We start from the raw sequence: 24,835 nt of genomic DNA, 5'->3' as shown, positions 1-24,835 counted from the left end.
GCCCCAGTCTTCAAGAAGGGTCGTCGAGCAGATGCGCGAAACTATAGACCGATATCTCTGACGTCGATCTGTTGTAGAATTTTAGAACATGTTTTTTGCTCGAGTATCATGTCGTTTTTTGAAACCCAGAATTTACTATGTAGGAATCAACATGGATTCCGGAAACAGTGATCGTGTGAGACCCAACTCGCTTTATTTGTTCATGAGACCCAGAAAATATTAGGTACAGCCTCCCAGGTAGATGCTATTTTTCTTGACTTCCGGAAGGCGTTCGATACAGTTCCGCACTGTCGCCTGATAAACAAAGTAAGAGCCTACGGAATATCAGACCAGCTGTGTGGCTGGATTGAAGAGTTTTTAGCAAACAGAACACAGCATGTTGTTATCAATGGAGAGACGTCTACAGATGTTAAAGTAACCTCTGGTGTGCCACAGGGGAGTGTTATGGGACCATTGCTTTTCACAATATATATAAATGACCCAGTAGATAGTGTCGGAAGTTGCATGTGGCTTTTCGCGGATGATGCTGTAGTATACAGAGAAGTTGCAGCATTAGAAAATTGTAGCGAAATGCAGGAAGATCTGGAGCGGATAGGCACTTGGTGCAGGGAGTGGCAACTGTCCCTTAACATAGACAAATGTAATGTATTGCGAATACATAGAAAGAAGGATCATTTATTGTATGATTATATGATAGCGGAACAAACACTGGTAGCAATTACTTCTGTAAAATATCTGGGAGTATGCGTGCGGAACGATTTGAAGTGGAATGATCATATAAAATTAATTGTTGGTAAGGCGGGTACCAGGTTGAGATTCATTGGGAGAGTGCTTAGAAAATGTAGTCCATCAACAAAGGAGGTGGCTTACAAAACACTCGTTCGACCTATACTTGAGTAGTGCTCATCAGTGTGGGATCCGTACCAGATTGGGTTGACGGAGGAGATAGAGAAGATCCAAAGAAGAGCGGCGCATTTCGTCACAGGGTTATTTGGTAACCGTGATAGCGTTACGGAGATGTTTAACAAACTCAAGTGGCAGACTCTGCAAGAGAGGCGCTCTGCATCACGGTGTAGCTTGCTGTCCAGGTTTCGAGAGGGTGCGTTTCTGGATGAGGTATCGAATATATTGCTTCCCCCTACTTATACCTCCCGAGGAGATCACGAATGTAAAATTAGAGAGATTAGAGCACGCACGGAGGCTTTCAGACAGTCGTTCTTCCCGCGAACCATAAGCGACTGGAACAGGAAAGGGAGGTAATGACAGTGGCATGTAATGTGCCCTCCGCCAAACACCGTTGGGTGGCTTGCGGAGTATAAATGTAGATGTAGATGTAGATGTAGTGGTTTTGCACAATTCTGGTCTTTTTTTTTTTCATGTTGCTTCACACAAACAGTGTATAACATCCAGGCAGTATCCCTTATTAACCATATGACTAGAAAGGCAGAAACTCGTGATGCACTATCCCATTGTAATTGAAGAAAACACTAAGAAGGAACTTCACATGTGATTGAAGTTGTTGAACTGTTTTCGATCTTGGATTTTCAGGCAGTTTCTATTGGGGTATTTGGGCCTTGGTTTTGATATCATACCTGTATACCCATGTTTTGTCGGCAGTTTCTGTTGGGATGATTGGCCTTGGCTTCTGCATCATACCTGTATACTCATGTGTTGTCACCTGCTATAACTTTATTTCAAAGTTCTGGAATATTGCCGACTTCATTCAGCAATTCCTGAGTGATGTCTATGTGGTGACATTTCGTTCGAAATACAGTGGTTTTGGAGCGAGGTTATGCCGACATCATAACCTCTCTGATGGTGATTCATTGATTTTCCAGAGCCATTTTCTTCACTTTTTCCACATTGTGATCATTAACGGATGTGCAAGGCTTTTCAGGGTGCTTTTTATCTCAAACATCTTCTCAATGTCAAATACTAAGGTCTATAGTCGCTTGCCAATGTGAAAAAATTTAAGTTTCTTCGTCAGTACATCAGAAGAGATGACCATTTATGTCACATATTTCTATATCTGCAAACTCACCCTTCAAAACCTATAGCAAACTTTTCAGACCTATAGCACCACATTTGACAAGAAGCAGGGTTTCACAGTACAAGTAAAGGAGAAAATCGGAAAATTGTTAATTTTTACTTTACCTTTTTTGCAATGTCTCCATTTGTTGTCTGGCTGTTAAGAATTCTTCTTTTCAGGAACAAGTGCATGTATCAAGTTGAAATTTATGTCAGGTACTAGGGTTTACATTCACTTGGCAGTGTAAATAATTGAAGCTTCTAAGTCTATGCAAACAAAAGATATAACTATATATGTTGCATATTTTGGTATGTGCTACCTATATACATGTCATACATGTCTGGCCTGCAGGTCTGGTGGGCAAGTGGGTGCATCAAAACTGAGAGGTCATGGGTTCAAATCTCGATTTGACACAGATTTTTCAGTCTTTGTTTTTATCTAGCCTTCACCTTAACAGTGTGAGAAGTTGCCAGAAACAACACATGGTTTGTACCCCCTGTCAAACTGTAGTCCCCTTCCCCTCATTGGATAACTGGGGTAAATTAGAGACACACAAATCATCAAAGTGGTGTCCAACAGAAAGACTCTCATCAGGCCACTGAGTCACACAAAATTATTATTATTATTATTATTATTCTCTATATACATAATTAAGCTTGTACAGAATCCTCAGAGCGCAAGTCTTATTCGCAAAAAAAACTGCTGGTGTAATACTCCGATAAATTTTGAAAATAAACTCAAGTTGGGGAATTGAAATTACGTAGTGACTAGCTTGAAAAGACAGAGAGGTTAAAATGTTAGTAAAAGTATGTGCTCTTGATCCATTAGTTTTGAGGCAAAAGTTTTTTGAGCAAGTTTTAACCACTCACTTTCAATGAAATGTAAGTGTAACTTTGAAATTAAATGTGGATCACATCAGTTACATTTAGAACTTTAAGATCAGATCCATTGTTCAAGATCAGTATGTGTATCAACAATTCGTTTGTTAAATACCAGCGGTAGTTCAACGCCACTGAATGGATTTGGAGAATGAAATTAGTGAATTCTGATTACTCTATGGATTTGTCAAATGACATTAATAATGTTTTTAAGATTATGTTCCCTGATAGTGTTCCTGAACATTTTTCACTTTCATCTAAGAAAATGAGATGCCTAACAAGTGATGGACTGGCACCATATTTTGAGGAACAAATGTTGGAAGAAGCATGTTCATCATATTACACATTGACTTTTGATGAAACTACCAATGGTAAAGATAAAAATGAATAACAAACAAACATTATATTTTGGTCAGAGAGTAAGTGCTGCACAGCAATGCATTACTTAAGAATTTTCTTTATTAGAAAAGCAGATGGTGAAATGTTACATCAGAAAGTATGTGATGCACTTTCTGAAGGCAACTTCTCCCTAAATAAATTGATTGTGCTGGGGCTAGACGGATGTAATGTCCATAAAAAAATGGTTTAGGCTTTTAAATAGTGATGCCCAGGAGACCTGAGAGACACAAATTATAAACATCAGAACTTGCAACATCCTTCCAATGGATAATGCCTTTTTGAAGGCCTTGGAGTGTTTAGGAGTAGAATAATCCAAATTTATGGTCATTATTTATCATACTTTGTTAGTTGGCCTGTTCACTGGGAATAATTTGGAAGAATTCAGTTTAAGTTTAGCACCCACATCACACATTTTATAGGCATACAGTCAAAAGGCGGCTTACCTTAGGTCTTTAACTATCAGGATTTTGAACAGGGGGTGGGATGGGGATGGTATTCAATGTTACTTTCTTAAGCATATAACTCTAAATACCTTTGTGAATTATGTGAAAAACATTCAATGATAGCAGAACTTTATTTTGTTATGTCATCTTCAGAATTATTCAGTAAATTCTCAGAATAATTTCAAAGCCAAAGAACTTTGATTCACATGTTGCATACAGAAATAGAAAATTTACTTCAAACCATTTTGGCTACTGTTTTCAAGGTTTCTGTTTTGACAAAATTTTGCTTCCTATTGAACAACTAGTTGTTAGGGGGCAAGTAACCAAAGAACTTAGTAAACTGGAGGAACATGACAGGTTGTGCTTTCTAAAGAATGCCAGAAACATTACATCTCAGCTTGCAAACATGTGATGGAAAAGAGTCTTATCAAGTGCACCACTGAAATTTTTTAGGTATTTAGACCTCAGAGTGGTAGCTGCAGTGACATGTTAAAGAGTGTAAAAATGATGTTGCTCGATATCAAATGACACCATTCAGAGTCTGGTAAGATTTCTTGTTAGACAATTGTAAGGTTCTACAATTAGGACTAAATGACGCAATTTTAGATAATAAAGGTATTGACAGTTACTGGCAGCAGCAGATCTTCAAAAGACACTCATCAACCATAGAGTGAAAGTATCCAAATGTTTCAAAACTTCGTTAAGGCTTCTCTAACATTGTCTCATGGAAATGCGGTCACAGAAAGGAGATACTCAGTTTTGAAGCACACAGGAGAAGATAAGGCAGCTATGTCAGAGACGTTTTGAAAGAGCATCTTGAGTATGATGCATTCTTTGGGACAATACCCCCATTTTTTCATGTCTGTCAACTAACAACTCCTTAAGTATGGACAGCAAGCATGTGCATATTATATTGCTCATAAGGAAAAATGTGGAAGGAAAAAGAGAAGATTAAGTAGAAGAAAAGCAAAAAGAGAAACAAAGCCAAAGGTGTCTTGAGGAGGAGATTAAAAAGAAGAATAACATTAACAAATGAATTGACTATTGAGACGTCAGCTCTTTAAAAAAAATAAAATAAATAAATAAAAATAAAAAATTAAAAAAAATAAAAAAGAAGATAAGAGATCGCAAACTATCTAAGGGAACATGAGAAGAACTTCTCTCCAGACTTCAGATAAAGTGAAGAAAGCAATCGAAAAGCATTATTTAAAGGCACCCAAATTGGCCCAAGGTAGAGTATGTTTGAGGGTGCACAGGCCATGAAAGTAAAAGGGAGTGTGAAAGAAGGGAGGTGGAAACCATTCGGAAAAATCTTGAGAAAAGTGCCTCCATAGTCCTCAAGCTGAATGGTACATTTTTACTGCTGGAATAGATAGACTAGTGTAAATCTTTGAGATTGCTGGGTAAATAAAAAAGTAAAATACATTTATTTACATCAGTCTGGGATCAATCAAAATGTTACTGTAATTTGTAGTGTTAGTGGGCTTGTGGCATCTTTGCTTGTGAAGGCAAATTTTTTGGGACTAAGATGGCTAAGGATTTACACTGATACACCTCACATGTAGTGTAGTCATGGGTTAGTTTCCAGAAGGAACATAGGCACCTGGAGTGTCACAATAGTGGAAACCTGAATTGACAGTTGCATGGAGCAGTGTTTTACAGGAGCCAGCATTCCTCCATTAGGGATTTGTTGTAAATTATCACAGGGGTGTGTACTGCTCCAAAGGGGCCATAGCGAATGTATAACAATAGTAACTCATTATAGACAAATCCAGTGTTTACGTGAGGTAACTGGGGAACAATGAAAACTACCTATATGGGCAGATGACTAATTCAAAAAATGGTTCAAATGGCTCTGAGCACTATGGGACTCAACTGCTGAGGTTATTAGTCCCCTAGAACTTAGAACTAGTTAAACCTAACTAACCTAAGGACATCACAAACATCCATGCCCGAGGCAGGATTCGAACCTGCGACCATAGCGGTCTTGCGGTTCCAGACTGCAGCGCCTTTAACCGCACAGCCACTTCGGCCGGCAGATGACTAATTAGTCGCACAGATTTTGTTTATTGAAATATTGATTAGAAATTGTCATAGACAGCAAAAGTCCTTTTTAATGGCATGTTGTTGCAATGACATGGTCAAGTCTGACAGTGTGTCTATGAAATGTTCTTGTAGATGAGGGAAGAAAATATCTTTGTTTTGTGGCTGAAGTGATGAATCACATAGTATTGCTGTTAAATTTATATGCCAGGTGGCTTGTTTCTCTTGTAAGTGTATGTAAAAGGTCATAATGATTGGATTTAAACATGAGGATGTTAACAGTTAGATAATCTGCATGGTTATGTTAGCTGAAATGTCTAGTATTCTTTCTATCCACAATCTGACTATCTGACTATACTTATAAAGAGGCAACTCATGAAAAAGTGTGAATGCTTATCTTTTCTTGTAGCTATACTGTATGTATATCAACAATGTAGGAAAGATAGATATCTATTTACTGTAAAGATGATGTGTTAAATTGCAGACAGACACAATTACAAGACCTTACATAAAGCTTTCGGCCAAGCCTTCATCAGCAAAGGAGGAAGACACACCATTCATACGCACAAGTAAGGGCACCACATGCACACATATCTGCCAAGTCAGTATCCCAGGCTAGAGATGGCACTCAGGCCCAAGATATGGGAGTTCATGGTCATGTGTGCATGAGGTGAGCTTGCTTGTATGTATGAGTGGTGTGTGTTTCTCCTTTGCTGATGAAGGTTGTGGCTGAAAGCATTATATAAGTGTCTTTTATTGTGCTTGTCTCCAACTTAACATGTCTTCTGTACGATAAGTAGCAATTTATGTTTTCCTACGTTGTTGATGTTCCTACCTGGGGTTTCCATTGTTTGATTATATTGTATGTACCTCAATTTAAACCATTAACATTCCCTATTCATGTATCTATGCTGCTTAACAGTGATGTTGCTATTGGCTGACTACATCATGAGTCTTATGCTCTGAATATCTGCTGGGTCATTCCATCTAAAGTGATCATGGGCCCCCTGCTCTATGAGCCTCAATTTTCCTGAAATTTGCTATGAGTGTAGACCTACCCTAAAAATGAATCTGTGGAAAATTTTAAATCATGGGCTTAAGTATATGAGAAACAGTGGCCTTTTGTTGGAATGGCTTTTCGATGAATGTGTGTTAAAATGAACAAAACCCAATGATTGAAGCTCTTTTATTACAAGACAAAAGCAAGTAGAAAACTGGGCTGTCAATCAGAAAAATATAGTGTGACAGAACGTAGCATTTTGTGGGGCATTGTAATGCATTAAAGTGACTCAAAAAACCCGTGGAGAAAAATGCACAGATTTGGGGTCAGATATCTCAGGAAGAAAAAATGCAAAAGGACTACAATGTGGCACATTTGTTGACAATGCCTGGAACATTATTCTGTTAGCATACCTTGCTGCTTAGCCAATTAATTTCAATTATACTGAATCACAAACATGGTGTCAAATTTAAAATTACAATAAATGAGCCAAGTCCAGATGTAAATATTGCAAAAGGGTCATTTCTGAAATTCTTCTTTCCAGCACCGTTGTAAAGAGCACAATTTTCTGCAGTAGCAACATCCTTGTTGGATCTTAAAGTCGGTTCAGGAAAGGGACAAAATATGAGGCTGAACTTCAACAAAAGTCATCTATATGCTATGAAGCTACAACTTCAAGACAAGCAAGAATGACAACTGGTAAATTAATGCTGAAGTTCCAACTAACCATGCAAACCATGGCAATTTTATGACTTAACCACTTCAGAACCATTACTATAGTTTAGTCAGTTTCTGTCCCTATCATGGTAGTGACCAAGTATGGCTGAAAATGCAAGCTGGGAATGACATTATTATCAAACATTGCTTATCCTGTTACATATAGATGGCCGTGTTTGATGGTTTCTTCACCAAGTTCACAAAGCCTCATCTGGGTTTATTTCTGTAGTTTCAAGCCGTGTTTGCTGGCTTCTTGATCGAGGTTCCAAAGCTTCAGTTGGGTTTCTAGCCTTGCTTCCAATGCCATGTTCATTATTGGTTTCTTTATCGAGGTTCCAAAGCCTTAGTTTGGATTCTTGCCATGGTTTCTAAGATGATATGTGGGTCTCTTCATGCTGGTTCACAAGCCGGTTCTATTTAAAATTACTGCTTCATAGAATTAATTTTTCTTCGGTACTGTTCAATATGGCTGCAGGAAAATTATGCTGATGTCCTGTTCTATGTGCTAAAAGGGCTGCAACATTCACGATGATGTGTTGTTCAGGAATCCAACATTTATCATCTCTTTCAAGCCAAACTGCACCAAACTGCACCAAAAGTGTGCATGAAATTGACCAGGCCATCATGTTCTTGATCATCAAATTCTCATATATTACCAAACCACCAGTGATTGTCATAGGTGCAGGTGGTGTATACGCCAGAAACGACATGAAAGCCACACTGGTGTAAGTTGATTGATAAACAGAGGCCACAAAAGAAGTTGTATCACTTGATACATCGTTAACTTGAATGTGGTTCAAATCCATTGGCAAAAATTGGTGATTTTTGCCAGTTCCAGCTAATTATGGCCATTTATAAACTGTTCTTCATGTATATTTCTATTTTCTTCTATTTCTTGGCATCAGTTTGCCAATCACCACTGTTGCTTCACCTGGCACTGTGCAAATAGCAAGCTGTATCATGTTGCACATGATTTTAGTTGAAGTTCAACATTACTTTTCATTCCTTTGCTGAATTGACTCTTAAGATACAACAAGATGTTTCTAGTGGAGAAAAGAGTCCTCTTTCCAGTGTGCTGGAAAGATGAACTTCAGAAATGACCTTTTGCAATATTTTCACCTGAACTTGGGTAACTTTCTGCAGTTTTATATATGGCACGATGATTATAATTGACCACAGACCGCAATAAGTGATTAGACAGGAAGATGTGCTAACAGAGTCCTGCAACAGGTATTGTTAGTATATGTGTCATGTTGTAGTTCCTTTGCATTTATTCTTCCAGAGATATCTGACTCCAAAAAGGAAAAAAAAACTTCAAATGTTTTTCTCTGCAGGTTTTTTGAGGTACTTTGACAGTCTTTTTCACAGTGCCATAATGTGTTTTTGTAATTCAGGACGAGAAGTTGTATAGGATCTGAAAGCAAGAGGTTCCTTGTGTTAAGAAAGGTTCACACATTGGGGTTTACTCACTTTCACCACACCCTTGTCGAAGAGCTTCTCAAACATGGGACCATAGTTTCCAACATGGTGGGTATTATGGGCTCAAATTTTGCATGAATTCATTTCTCTGATATCTATGTATCTATGGTATATTTAATCAGAAATGGAGGGATGGAAAACTTTTGAAAAATGTGATCACTTGGGGTGGAATGACCCTGCTGTCATTGGCTGGTAGGATCGTGTGACACAAGCAATGATTGGCTGACAAAAGCACATTGCGCAGCACAATCTTGATTTCAGTACTTTGGAAGCTATCGTGTTTTGTTTGATGGAATTCGTATTTATACTTCTGTAATACAAAAATATACAGTGCACATGTTGCTGCACGTCACAGATCTCCCCAAACTCCGTTGTTATTTCCTAAAGTGCTTGAAGTTTTACATCAGTGTATAAAAGATGTACATTCAAAGGATTGATAAGTTTTACAACTCCAAGAGACAGTATACTGTCACTTGACACAGAAAAAATGTACTTTCACCTGGTGTATAGTGTAAGTTCACACCGGTAATAGTGTATTTTCACCCAGGGAAAAATTCTGTGTTTAACTGGGAAATCTGGGAAAAAATCTTGGAAGTTTTTTCCTTGTTGGCATATACACTGTGTTATAGACACTCATTCCAACCTATGCATCTATCCATGCCAGCTGCCAACAGCTTGTCCTTTGTCACCTATGATGTCTACCCAATGCAGTTGCTCAACACCTTCAGCTGGCAACTCACCATCGCAGATGTCACACAGACAGTAATTAGTAAAACTATTATTTGTAATTCTGTTGAAGTTGCTGTGTGAAGAAATCCTTTATTTGTGGTGATTAGCTTCACACATGATATCCACTATCAAACCATCACCATCATAAGTATTGAAATGTAATCCAATCAATACAGTATATTTGCAAATACCCACAATTAGCAGTCAAGAGAAACATGTACAAACTTTTCATCTGCAGCATATTATCAGTGCTTCTTGGTCAAACAACACCAGGTCATGAGTTGTTGATTGGCTAGCAATGCGAGCTTCTGACTACCAATCCCTTGTATAAAAACCACACATCAGTAGTACTTTTCATTTCTGCAAAATTTTGAGGTGCAAATTTTAGGTGATTCACCTTGCATATGAATGTGACAAAAGTCATGGGATAGCGATATGAACATATACAGATGGTGGTAGTATTATGTATACAAGGTATAAAAGGGCAGTGCATGGCAGAGCCGTCATTTGTACTCAGGCAATTGATGTAAAAAGGTTTATGCCATATTTATAGCCACATGATGGGAATCAACAGACTTTGAATGTGGAATGGTAGTTAGAGCCAGATGCTTGGGACATTCCATTTTATAAATTGTTAGAGAATTCAGTATTCTGAGATCCACAGTGTCATGAGTGTGCTAAGAACACCAAATTTTAGGCATTACCTCTCTCCAGTATTTAACACAGTGGCTGACAGTCTTCACTTAATGACCAAGAGAGCAGCGATTGTGTAGAGTTGTCAGTGCTAACAGACAAGCAACACTGTATGAAGTAAACACAGAAATCAATGTCAGTCATATGATGAATGTATCCGTTAAGATAGTGTGGCAGAATTTTGTATTAACAGGCTGCGGCAGCAGATGACTGACTCAAGTGCCTTTGCTAACAGCACGACATTGCTCGCAGACATCTTTTGGGCTCATGACCATATTGTTTGGACCATAGAGGACTGCAAAATCATGGCTTGGTTGAGCGAGTCCCAATTTCAGTTGTTAAGAGCTGACAGTAGAGTTTGAGCGTCGCACAGACCCCGTGAAGCAATGGACCCAAGTTGTCAACAAGGCACTGTGCAAAATGGTAATGGTGGGGCTCCATAACAGTGTGGGCTGTGTTTACATGGAATGAACTAGTTCCTCAGGTCCAGCTGAACTGGTTTTTGACCAGAAATGGTTATGTTTGGCTATCTGCAGACCATTTGCAGCCATTGATGGACTAAATGTTCTCAAACAACAATGGAAATCATATGGATGACAATGTTCCAATTCACTGGGGCACAGTTGTTTGAAGTTAGTTTGAAGAATATTCTGGACAGTTTGAGGGAATAATTTGGCTATTCAGATTGCCTGACATGAATCCCTTCGAACATTTACGGGACACAATCAAGAGCTCAGTTCGTGCACAAAATCCTGCACCAATAACACATTTACAATTGTGGGTTGTCATAGAGGCAGCATGGCTCAGTATTTCTACAGGGGGCTTCCAGTGACGTATTGAATCCATGCCATGTTGAGTTTCTGCACTATGCCAGAAAAAATGAGGTCGATCATGGTATTAGGAGGTATCCCATGACTTTTTTCACCTCAGTCTACTGGTATTTAGTTCTTCTCTGCAACAACGCTGTGAACATCTGTCCAGAGCGTTTCAATGGCTAAACTATTTTGGGGTTAGCATTCATTCCTACAAATGCATCTTTGATCCCTCCCAGGTGAGATTCATGAGTCACCATATTTGTGCAGATGGCATGACTATCCTCCCTGAAAAAGTTCAGGCTAATTGGGAAATTCAGCACCCATGAACTTTAAACTTCTAGTGCCATCATCTCCCCAACACAGCATCCATTCAGAAGCCACTGACACATGCTCTTGCTATTCCAATACTAAGGGCAACATCCTGTTTCTTGGATGGACCAAATGGATGTTGCCTTCACTACTGCCAAGAACAGCCTTAGCAACAATGCACTTCTGGCTCACCCAGCATGTGATGCCCAGCTGGAAATGTTAGTCAATACCAGCCAGTATGCATTAGGCGCAGCCTTACAGCAACCATTGGCCTTCTTTCCAAAGATGCCTACACAATGTCAGTGGAGAGACAATGTCAAGGAGCTGCTTGCTGTCTAGGAGGCAAACCACTATGTTTGTTCATTACTGGAAGCTAGGAACTTTATGATATTTACTGAGCAGAAACCCATCACGTATGCCTTTCAGCAGACTAACAGTCATATCCCACCATGCCATTTCTGCTAACTGGATTACATCTCTCAGTTCAGCACAGGCATTCAGTATATCTCAGGAATAAACAGTGTTGTTGCTGATTGTCTGTCATGAGTCACCGGGATATCTAGTTGCATTGATTTTGCCGTACTTGATGCAGTACAAGAGATCGATATGGAGTTGGACTCTTACTACTAACAGCATTCATAACTTGCTCCACCCTCACATTAAGGCCAGTATCAGTCTTGTTACCCGGCACAGCATTGGCTCAGACTACTGCAGCTGCACCTGCACTGCTTGTCAGTGTAGTAATGTTGGCCACCGGCATATTCATGCTCTTGTTGGTGATTTCCCTGAGGTTACAAGAGGTTTACACGTGTCCATTTTGACATTATCAGTCCCCTCCCCATCTCTGACAGATAATAGTATCTATTAACTATCATTTATTGTTTCACACACTGGCCAGGGCAAAACCAATTTCTGACATCTCAGCTGAAACTGTGGCATGAGCATTTGTGAGGAAGTGGATGGATTGCTTTGGTTCCCTACTCCATTTCACCACCAATGGTGGAAGGCAGTTTGAAACCCAGGTATTCAATGAGCTTTCCTGATTCTGTGGCCTTCATCATCACTACACCATCACATACTACCCATCAAGCAATGGGATAGTCAAGCGATGGCATCACACTTTGAAGACTGCTCTACTTTGCCATGCCACACCATGGATTATTACACTCTCGGTTGTCTTTCCTGCCCTCTGCGCCACTTTAAAGACAAATATCAGTGCTTCAGTGGCCAAGCTGGTATATGATGAGCCACTTCAGATACCTGGGGAATTTGTTGAGCCCACTGCTACTACTTCTGCCTCTAACATACTGGCCTTCCAGGATGAGCTGCACTCCCATATTGCAAACATCCATCCTAAAGCTAGGTCTCAACCTCCATTGGTTCATACAGATTTGGCCACTGTCATGTGCATAATGGTCTGCATTGAAGGGATGAAGTGTGGTCTCCAACCTCTTTAGTGCTCTCCTAGCAGTATTGTTGGCTGTGGTCACCATACACTGAAGGTTGACATCACTGCTACAGTGTCATTGGACCGCTTTAACATGACCTACACCTTTCCATCTGAAGCTTTCCTTATATACCCCCCCCCCCCCCCCCTCAGGTGGTCTTACCACCACCTACCCAGTCAGCAAAGTCACTGATTGATGACCAGCAGTCTTGCTCTGGGCAATGAGTGTCCTTGCCAATTAAATTTGCCTACACACTCTGCTACTCTCAGAGGAGGGAGGGTAGGGGGGAGGGGACTGTGTGCCGACTACTATTCATGATTGCCAAGCTCAGCAAGCTACATTACGACCATCTGTGGGCCAATGTGCAAACTTACAGTGCAGGTCACAGTACAGTGCTGCTAATGCCTTAGTTAACTTACAAGCTTACAGCATCAACCACATTGTGGTTTTGGTAGTACACAGATGGGACAGCCAACATAAAAACAGAAATACAGGACTATGACAATAGAGTTTGTGAGTGTGGCATCCAATTCCTACCAACTGTACTGTCTTCCCAATTTGTATCCAATTTTAGTACCTCAGCAGGATTATGAAGCACAGAAATCTAATGTGTTCCCTCTACTGCAACTTCACTGGACCCGCATATAACTACACCTGCAGAGATGCAGGTCAGAGTATGTGTGCTGTAATGGTGCCACTATTTCAGTGGTGACCTGAATGACATATTGTGTAGCGTCGTCAGTGCTCACCTGTGCTATGGTAAATGCTGTGATTTCAGTGGTCATCCGAGCAGTGGATTGTGCTTTGTCTTCAGTTGTCACTTGTGCTACAGATTATGTCAGTGATTGCAGTGGTCACCTGAGCAATGGATTGTGCACAGCATTTTCAGTGGTTGCTCATGTGACTGACCATTTTCAGTAACTAAGTGGTCACCCCGCAGCAGGTAATGTTTGGTGACAGTATGATTGTTTCTGTGGCTAGTTTCCTGTATAAGAAGAGCTATCAATAAATGTTAATTTAGTGAGCAATTGTGCCTTTTATGTACAATGGAAATGGGCATATGTTTAGTGATACTGAACAGTTCAAATTTCTAGGTGTTCAGATAGATAGTAAAATATTGTGGAAAGCCCACGTTCAGGATCTTGTTCAAAGACTTAATGCTGCTATTTTTATTATTTGAACGGTATCTGAAGTAGGTGATCATTCAACAAGTAAAGTAGTCTGCTTTGCTTATTTTCATTTGCTTATGTCATACAGTATTATATTTTGGGGTAACTCTTCCCATTCTAAAAGGATATTTTTGGCTCAAATGGGCGGTTTGGGCAATAAGTGGTGTAAGTTCACGAAACTTTTGTCGACCCCTTTTCACTAGTCTGGGTATTTTGACATTGTGCTCTCAATATATACATATATATACTTTACTGTCATTTCTTGTTAACAATATCAGCTTATTCCCAGGAGTTAGTTTTCATGCAGTTAATACTCAGCCGAAATCCAATCTGCATTTGGATCGCCCTTCCTTAACTCTTGTGCAGAAAAGTGTGCGGTATACTGCTGCTATCCATTTTCAATAAGCTACGACAAGAATTAAAAAATATTTGCAGTAATCCATGTGCTTTCAAATCGAAACTGAATAATTTCCTCATGGGTCACTCCTTGTATTCTGTTGAGGACTTCATCGAAAAATTAAACTGATTCTTGTGTTATATTGCTGATAGCGTTTACTTAAACTTATGGCTTGACATTTTTTGTGTTCATAAACATTTCATTTTACCTGTTATTACTTTTATGTTGTAATTTCATGTACTGACACACTCTGTGACCTTGGAGATTTGCTCTTCAATTTGGTCCTATGGAACTAGATGTGTAAATAAATAAATAACACGCGTGTCCTATGTCCTGGGTAAATTATTCCAGACAGACAATGAGTTAAGTACACAAATTTGATTGAAATTGCTCCATGTATTCCAAAGTTTTGCTTCAATGTCACACTCTTTTCATACCCATCTCTATGGGATGTAAGTGGATGTTAACGCTGCAGCACTTCTTTACAAATAGTAGGTAACCTGTAACCCCTGATTCTTTAAAGAACTGAGCTCCCCTATATAGCAGCTTTAAATTTGTGAATACTGTACAAATCAGTGAGTGTGTTAAATATTTGAAATTAAAACATGTAAGTGAGAAAAAATTTAGAAAAATTTCAGCTGTTTCTCAACGCCACTGATAATAACACCTATTTTGCTCATCTTTTCAGTGGTACAAGAATTAAATCAAGGCACTGCTCATGGGGTTTCCTTTGTAAAAGAACATCCGAGAATAAAGTTAAGCATTGCTGGTTTTGGTTTGCTACCCTCAATTTCAGTTCCTGTCTCATCTGTGAATGATTGGGCACTTGGTGTCTTTCAGCAGTATTCTGCAAAGGTAGTCATTGAAGCCTTCACACATTGCTGTTTAGGTAGACAAATGATTTTCATTCAGCATGTCTCTATCTACAGCTGTATACTTATTTTTACACCTGTTATGCAGTAATCTCTGTTTCTTTAGAAGTTTCTGTCGTGAGCTGAAAGTTTCAATTTCCTCTTTGAAATATTACACTACTTATTTACATAGTTTACTGAACATACAGAGCTTTCTACTTGTTTTGGTTGTCCTTTGTACTTTGGCATTTATTTTTGCTACAACTTCCTCATGGTCATTGATACCAATTCTGATGTGGACATCTCAAAGAGTCATGTCTTTTTGTTGCCATTAAATCTAATGTATTTCCATCATGAGTGGGGTTCTGAGCTGTCTGTTCTAGGTTGCTTTCAGAGAAGCCTTTTAGTAGTGTTCCACAATATTTCTTGTCACACACACCACTAACAGAACTGTAACTAGCCAAATTTATCAATTTATTGTTGAATGATGAAAGTCACCTCGAATGGTTTCAGTATAATTGGGGAACTTTTGTACAAGCAAACTGAAGTTTTCTGTCTGGATCTAGGTAGAGATTAACATTGAATTTTACAATGCTTCACCAAACCAACAACATATTAGTATGGCATCTTTGATTGGGATACTTTGGCATCAAACTACTGCTGCCCTTGCAAGTAACTTCATATAAAAGTCCTTTGGGTATTTACAATATCTTTAATAAAGGTAGAGCATGTAGTTACGAACTACTTAAAGAGGAAATGGTAGAACATTCTGTGAGACTTACAATTAAAGCAACAAAACTGAATATTTTGTAACTTAAAAATGTTTCTATTATCATGACAAATGAAACAGTCAGAAATAGGAAGAAAGAGTAAAGTGTATAAGAAAGGAATGGAAGGAAAAGTGACTCCAAGTCCCAGCAATGGGAAACCAATTGCTTGAAAAGGAATGCGGACTCCCAAGTAAGTCAACTCTTATAAAGGAGGGGGGAAGGTTGCATACATACACTTCACTCTCTTCTTTCATCAAAAGCATTAGAACCTCTTACTTTTGTGACTTAATAGCTTTTCCTTTATCATGATAAGTAAAATGATAAGAACTAGGGAAAAAGAATAATATTTGTAAGTGGTGTTGTTTGTTATCAACAATCCATCTGAGTGTGAGAGTAACAGAGATACTCTCAAGTACAACACTATAAATAAAAGCTATATGCATTACCATTTAGTGCATCTAACTTAAGCACATAAGAGGGTGAGATATGCATATATAAAACTCTTTGACGATTTATCCATGGGAATATAATGTCTGACAGATAGCATAAACGTTTCCAAATGTAGATTAAAGATGTTCATCTAGTGTTTCAAAGTTTTTACATCAAACTTCTAGGGAGGATAGGCCAGGTCATGGGGAGCAATTTATGGTAAAGACAACAAGTTTGCTGACACTTCCCAACAGTGCTAGGAATCCTTTTGTACTGGTTATGCCCCAGAGAGGCAACATAGTATAGGCGCAATGCATTGTGTCTATCGGTTACATGTTGCCTATAGTCCAGTCATCTACTCTCTGTGAAAGGAGGTAGGCCCAACAAAATTAAAAATTTTATTCATTTCTAAAATATCTTTCTCCACTGAGAGACACTAATTCTTAAGGTTTCCTTATTGAAAATCACTCTTTATCATTTTACTGTGGTAGGTAATATGCAGTACACCTGCTTTGTAGAACACGCTATTTTAATGAAACCATATCATCACCCAGGGCCTGACAATACAAAAGATACCTGGCATTGCCAGAAGCATCAGAAAATGTTTTGTCTCTAACAAAAGTCTCTATCACTGCTAGATGTGTAATGTGAAGACTTTGAAACATGTGTGCAAGAGGTTTGCTTGCTTGTGTGAATGTGTGCTTGCTGAAGAAGACATTGGCAGAATGCTAAAGAGTAAACAGTCTTTTCGTTGTGCATGTCTGCAACTCAATGTGTCATCTTTATGATGAGTAGCAATCTATCCTTTTCCTAATATTGTTGATGTTACAACCTGGCGTTTCTGTGTTTGTTCTGTGAATATGTCACATATCATAATGTTTATTGTGAATATGATCTGTTGGATTTGTAAACCCATATGAAAAACAAATTTTGTGACTTGGGTGTACTTAGTGTTGTTTGAAGTATTTTAAACAATTTGGTAGAGCTAAGACATATGTATTATTGTGACATAGAACTGAGATATGATTGTTGTTCCTTAAAATGTTTATTAACAGTTCTGTCAACAGGTGACTAGTTTTGAACCTTACAGGTTCATTTTCAAGCCTGTTATACTGAGGCTGCACTAAGAGTGCCTGATTTTTATAATAAACATCAAGGTCACAATAGGTGCTTTATAAATGTTTGCAGAATGAATGCCACAGTCCACACTTGCCTCTTACTACATCATAATCAGTTTGGATTATGGTATTCATTCTGCAAACATTTATGAAGCACATGTTGCCACTTTGGTGTTTGTTATTAAAATCAGGCACTGTCAGTGCAGTCTCAGTAGGCTTGAAAATGAACTCATAAGGTTCGAAACTAGTCACCTAATATAAATACTGCAGCTGTTGACTGAATTGTTAATAACACTTTAAGGAATTTAATAAAGTTGCTGGTGCCCTGTCAACAAAGTGTTGAAACAGAATGATTGTTGTTTATCTGTTCCCATTCTTAGAAATGAGAAAATGAATGACTCTAGATCATTCATTATGTTCCTCTTTTATAACCTACATGCACATTTTGCTAATAGCTCATCAGTCTTTATCACAGAACATAGTCTGATGGAATAAAATATTGTTTCTGGAAACGTAATATATATGCTCTTGTCTTTCAATGATAATGACACCACAAGCTTCATGAATAATCTCTTAGCAATGGCATACTGAATTCTATCCTGTCAAAAAGCACAGATACAAAATAAGTCTAAGAGCCTAATGCTTCATGAGATTCTAGAAAAGAGACAATTTTTATGTTGCCTGTGAGTATTCTTGATTTAGAGAGAGACACCATTTTCATACTTAGTACTTAATGAGTGTTATGTATGTTCCAGGACACTGAAACATATTGAGGCTGACATCCAGTTACATGTACCAGAAATACCAGAACTCCGTGATCCTAATTGTAATTTTACAGTCTTAGCAATGGATAGCCAGATAGTAGAACAACTTGAAGAAGTTGTTATGGCCTGGGAAAGACATATTACTAATGTTACAGAAACATTTCTTGCTAAGGTAAATATCCTCATAAAAATTTGGTGCATGAGTTAAATGTAGCTATTGTAAACACTTCAAGTATGGAAAACTATTAATTCATAATCTGGAGGATTTTTTGTTCATGTGAAAGAAAGTTAGAATGTAAATAATGTATATTTCAGTTGTGTATACATGGTGAACATTAATAAAAGCTGCAAACTGCAGGGACAGATCCTGATTGGAAATGGAGAAAAAGGTCCTACAAACATGTCTGGAAAAGCAACTTTGCCATGGTAGATGGTGATGATGAATGAAAGTTTCTCTGACCATGTACCGTGTGTTACTTGTGTGTTGCAGGCTATGTGATTGATGCAGCATACTGTTACAGTGGAATTGTCTGGTACTTATGCCAGGAACAAACAAAGATGGTGTTTGTGTACAGCGAAGCAGATGGAAATGATCGAGAGGCAGCATGACCATACCGAAACAAGTATCCTCACAGACACTAACCACATCACACAACATTTCAAGCTCTTTTTGGGCATTTGTGAGATCAGAGTCCTTCCAAACAGATGAACACGCATGGAGGTGGCAGACTTGCATTTACCAGATTGGTAAGAACAGGTTCTGCAGGATACTGAGATGAAAGCTAGTACAAGCTCCATGACAGTGGCCTGCCAACATGATGTAAGCCAAAGTACAATTACGTGTGCCACTTACCTGAAGATACAATTGTTGTCATCTGTTTTCATGTATTAGAGTACTCAGAATTGTTGTTGTTGTTGTGGTGGTGGTCTTCAGTCCAGAGACTTGTTTGATGCAGCTCTCCATGTTACTCATCCTTTGCAGGCCTCTTCATCTCTGAATAACTACTGCAACCTACCTCCTTCTAACTCTGCGTAGTGTATTCATCTCTTGGTCCCCCTCTATGATTTTTACCCTCCATGCTTCCCTCGAATACTAAATTGGTGATCTCTTGATGCCTCAGAATGTGTCCTACCAACCGATCCCATCTTGTATTCAAATTGTGCCACAAATTCCCTTCTGCTCAATACCTCCTCATTAGTTACATGAACTACCCATCTAATCTTGAGCATTCTTCTGTAGCACCACATTGTGAAAGCTTGTATTCTCTTCTTGTCTACACTGTTTATCGTCCATGTTTCTTCTACACACCACTATCCTGATTTAGGTTTTCTGTGATTTCCCTAAATCGCTCCAGGCAAATGCCAGGATGGTTCCTTCGAAAGGGCACGGCCGAATTCCTTTCCTAATCCGTTTCAACCGATGACCTCTGTCTGGTCTCCTCCCTCAAAACAACCCAGCCAACCCAACCTCTACACACCATACTTCCTGACACTTAAATCTATACTCAGTGTTAACAAATTTCTCTTCTTCAGAAACACTTTACTTGCCATAGCCAGTCTACATTTAATATCCTCTCTACTTTGACCATCACCAGTTATTCTGCTCCCCAAACAGCAAAACTTTAAGTGTCTCATTTCCTAATTTAATTCCCTCAACGTCACCTGATTCAATTTGACTACATTCCATTATCCTCGTTTTGCTTTTGTTGATGTTCATGTATGTCCTCTTTTCAAGACACTGTCCATTCCATTAAACTTCTCTTCCACATCCTTTGCTGTCTCTGACAGCTGTCTCCAATTGGGAGTTAGATGTCGTGAAAGTAACTGCTGGCCAGCCATTTGTATAATGTCTCTCTCTCTCTCTCTCTCTCTCTCTCTCTCTCTCTCTCTCTCTCCCCCCCCCCCCCCGCCCCCATCTCCCCCCCCCCCCACAGCAACAATTTATCCTTCTACTAGGCAACATAATATGGTATTTTTACTGTCTTTTATGTATTTTTATAGATGCTAGTACCATCAGGAAGAAATCAGTTAGATGTCATGTGCTTCATAACAGTGAATTAGGTCTAAGTAAACCTCCAGACCAAAAAAATTCGACATAGAAAAAAAAAACTTTAGCATCTCATTTCTTTGAACAAATGTTTGATGACAGAGCAAATGATTGTATGGACACCGCAACAGTTGGGAAATGCAGTGTGCTCATTTAGGCAAGACTGTATTCTTTGAAGATAATCCTTATTATGTTGTAATGTGTGATATGCATTCCCCTGAGATCAGAGGTAGTGAGGAAATATTGTGAAGATAATCATTATTTTAGTGGAAAGTGGAACTCCCAACATAAGTTACACCTTTAGTGACTGTCTGGACTTTCTCCTTTATTCTGTTCAGCTATGCAGTGAAACTGAGGAGGCAGCAGCTGTTTTTAAAATAACAATTTTCTTACTAATTCACTTGATTAATTTAGATGGCATGAACATGATAGCATTAAGAAGTGTAGTGATAGTTTACTGTTAATACAGTATACAGATTAAGTTTCTATGATGTCATTATCTTATGTCAGTGTATACCTTGGCTCATCCCACATCCTTGAAAGTTCTCCTTCTCAACAGGATCTGCAGAACATTGTGGATGAATGAATGAATGAATGAATGTTCGTTCTAAATACACTATCTTACAAAAATTGAAGCAGCCAGAAGGGGAAGAGAAAATAAAATGAAACTTCATGGGTTGAGAGGGTATGCGATGTTGTTTCAGAGATTACAAAATTGAGTTGAATTTACAAAGATTTGTCAGTGTGAGCCCTCTTATCAGTATGATGGGGACTGTGTGTATGCAGTGATTTTGTAGTGAAGGGTGCCATAAACCCAATGCATCCTCTCCTGATGCAGCGGGTGTAATTCGTTCTTGATCTTCTGGATACTGTCACTCGGACGGATTTGACATTTGAGCTGGTCCCGCACTTTTTTTATTGTGCAGAGATCTGAGGATCTTACTGGTCGCAGGAATACATCAACATTATGCAGACTTTTCATAGAGATACACACCATGTCTGCATGAGCATTGTCCTATGTTGAGAAATGGCTCCACAATGTTGTCTCATGATACATAACACATGAGGATGCAGGATGTCCAAGACATATCATAGTGCTGTCAGCATCCCCTCAATCACTGCCAGCTGTTACTTGAAGTCATACTCCAAAACATTGGAAGAATGGGACATCTCCCCAGCTAACCACCATACTCACCAATGATGGTCATCTGGGGCAGTGCATAACTGCGATTCATTGCTAAACACAGTGTAACACCATTCGTCTCCTGGTCATGGTACCACATAAAATGGAGCTGTTTGTTTTGTGGTGGTAATGGTGGCCTTCATATTGGAAGTGGCATGTTTTAAAAGGCTCTGGTGGTGGTTGTAACCCAGTCAACAACTTCATGAGTGATCTATCAGTCTGATACTCCTTGTGCTAACTTTTATCTTGATTGTTTTCTTGTGGTCACCTTCTCATAGTTCTTTGAAGCTGTTGACCTGCTACACATTGCCACTCATTGTACTGTGGGACTTTGTCTCAATGTACAGAGGGTTGAGGATTGTAAGAGACCTCACATCTATGCCAACTCGCTATAAACTGAATTAACTGCCTGTTAAAGAATTTTTCTGTATTTGGTTGTTCTCATATTTAACATGTACAGTATTAGGTGACAAATCTCTTATTACTTAGAACATTATATCTGAAGTGAATCTTAGGACAGAACAAAAGAGAATGACATTCCTTCTCAGCATCTTTCAACTGTTTCTGCAGGTGTCTACATTGTCAGCAGAAGTGCTTGGTCTGTGCCTTCCAAAACACTGCCAAGCCATGATGCCAAAGTATTAACACTACCTCCAGAACAGTGGAGACATTTGGCAGCATCATGCCTTGCTGTTGTCCAGTGCTCATGCCTCTCCCATCATCTCTGCACAAACCAAAATCAAAGCATGCACAGTGGAATCCTCTATATATGCTACCTATCCAATGGGTTTAAAAGAACATCTTTCGTTTGATTGTGAGAAATATGTGGAACAAACTATTATACCACAACAGGTAATCCCTAATCTGGCTGCTGCTAGTCCCCAATCAGTGGTGTGAGATGACACAGAATGATAGTGGGAGTTCATTACTTGATGTCAGATGGCAGGCACAGATATGAAGGGCTTATAGTGTAAGTAGTGCATGATAATGTGAATCTCCCTTTTGTTGGCCAGAAATGGTTGGCTGGAATCTCGATGACTATGTTTTCCATCAGGTTCCCATGCAGTCAGACTTCAGACTGTGTTGCTCCCAAACGCTCTATTAATATGGATGTTGCTTGGTTCGAACAACTGGCCAAATGGAAACCCAAAATTGGGTCCCTTTCAAGCTCTGTTATGTGCTGGTAATGCTGTCTCACTTGAGTATCTGACATCTCCAAGTACTTCACAGATATCAGTCAACATCTGATACTATTCACATTCCTTGTATACCCTAAAAGGCCTTGTTACAACAGAAAACTTGAACAACACTATTGCAATCTGGTTGTCATTCTACCTGTCACAGAAAATTGCAGTTCTATGCATGTATGTACCCAATGATGCTGTGTACATGCATGCATTAGCATTGAGATCTGATCATGTCTTCTGGATGCTTCAATTTTTTGTTGTTGCGCAAGTGTGTGTGTGTGTAATGTTCCGTTGCAAGATTATATGGAAATAGAGGCTCATACTTGTGTGCCAGGTAGGTAGTGTATTTACTTGATAAATTTTGTTTTCATTGTTCCATCAGTGGCAAAAATGTTAACATAACTTTTAATTCATGTCTCAATTCTTTTCTTGTTTTGCTGTTGTAGAAACCAGCAGATGAAGGGCCGATTGCAGAATATGAGTGTTGGCACGAGCGTGAGACTGGTCTTAGTATACTGGTAGAACAACTGAACACTCCCAGTGTGCTTCAGGTTCTGCAGCTGTTGCAAGCAGGAGGTTCTCAAATAGGGGCTGGATTTGACCAATATAAGGCTGATCTTGTTCGTTACTATGATCAGGCTCATGATAATGTCAAATTTCTGTCCACACTTCTCAGGCATTTTAAGGTTAGTGTCTAGTCTGTTTTTTTGTACGTGAAGAACTTATTACTTATAGTTCCTCATTTCTGATTTTTGATAACTTGTGAATCTTTTCTGATATCTTATAATTTATATTTAAATGAAAATAATCAATTTTTGAAAATGTAATGTAATTGTATGGATAAAAAGTCTACTTACCAACCAGTGGTAGGAGAACCAGCATATAAAGATACTGAAGTTTGCAAGCTTTCAGAGCCAGTGGCTCCTTCTGGCAGGAAGGTTGAAGGGGAAGGAAGAGGAGTGAAGTAAAAGGACTGGGTAGGAAAAACTGGTTGTTAGCTACTGCACTGTACCAGATTTAAAAACCTGAGAACTTAAAGGTGGAAAATAGGGTAGTACACAAGACAGAAATTACTGACAAACAGCTGCACACAGGTTAATCAGAGCAGAAACCTAAGTGCATTTTATGTGTGTGTGTGTGTGTGTGTGTGTGTGTGTGTGTGTGTGTGTGTGTGTGTGTGTGTGTGTGTCGGGAGGGGGGGGGTTGACATGGCAGAAAATTAAAGATATAGAAAACTAAAAAGGAGGGAGAAAGGAGCAGTTGCTGAGAAGAAATACTGCAGCCAAAGAAATTAATGTAAAGTAAGCCCATGTGGGTGGTGGGAACAGAGGACATGTTGTAACACAAGTTCCCATCTGTGGTGTCCTGAGAAATTGGTGTCTGGGGGAAGAATCCATGTGGCATATGTGGTGAAACAGGCACTGAGGTCATGACTGTTGTGTTTTAGAGCATGTTTTGCAGTAGGATATTGTGTGTTGACATTATAACACCTCCAGGAATGCTCCTTCATCCTAACTGATAACCTGGTGGTAGTCATGCCATTGCAAAAGGCTGAACAGTGTTTATACAATGGCTGGTACATGACATGTTTTGTTGCAGATGTGGCTCTCCCTTTGATAGTACATACATTGCCAGAAGGGCTGGTATAGGTGGTGGTAGGAGGCTGCATAGGGCAAATCTTGCAGTGGGGACTCTCACAGGGGAGGAGCAACAGGGTAGCGAAATGGGTGCAGAAGGAGCATAGTGTCTCACAGTGATATTGTGGAGATTGAGATGGTGATGAATAACTATTCTAGCTGTGGTGGACAAAATGTTGAACATAACAGACCTAATTTCAGGGCACAATTTTAGGGAGTCATAGCCTTCTTGAAATAGGTGATTAAGACTTGCAAGACCTGGATAATACTGAATGATGAGAGTTGTACCCTTAAGATGTTT

At 39.1% G+C, this 24,835-nt stretch overlaps 1 protein-coding gene across 1 annotated transcript in view; it reads left to right on the top strand.

The window, feature by feature from the left end:
* Window positions 1-24,835, top strand: part of LOC126263364 (dynein axonemal heavy chain 10) — a 1,742,213-nt gene that overhangs the window by 149,117 nt on the left and 1,568,261 nt on the right. The window contains exons 7-8 of the mRNA XM_049960456.1: window positions 18,472-18,652; window positions 23,344-23,583. Of these exons, the coding sequence (XP_049816413.1) occupies window positions 18,472-18,652; window positions 23,344-23,583 (421 nt within the window). The remainder of the gene's footprint in view (window positions 1-18,471; window positions 18,653-23,343; window positions 23,584-24,835) is intronic.

The sequence above is a fragment of the Schistocerca nitens genome, chromosome 6 (genome assembly GCF_023898315.1).
Source record: "Schistocerca nitens isolate TAMUIC-IGC-003100 chromosome 6, iqSchNite1.1, whole genome shotgun sequence".
Taxonomy (NCBI): Eukaryota; Metazoa; Arthropoda; class Insecta; order Orthoptera; family Acrididae; genus Schistocerca; species Schistocerca nitens.
The sequence above is the reverse complement of the archived record's forward strand: the minus strand, read 5'-3'. Positions and strand labels throughout refer to the sequence as shown.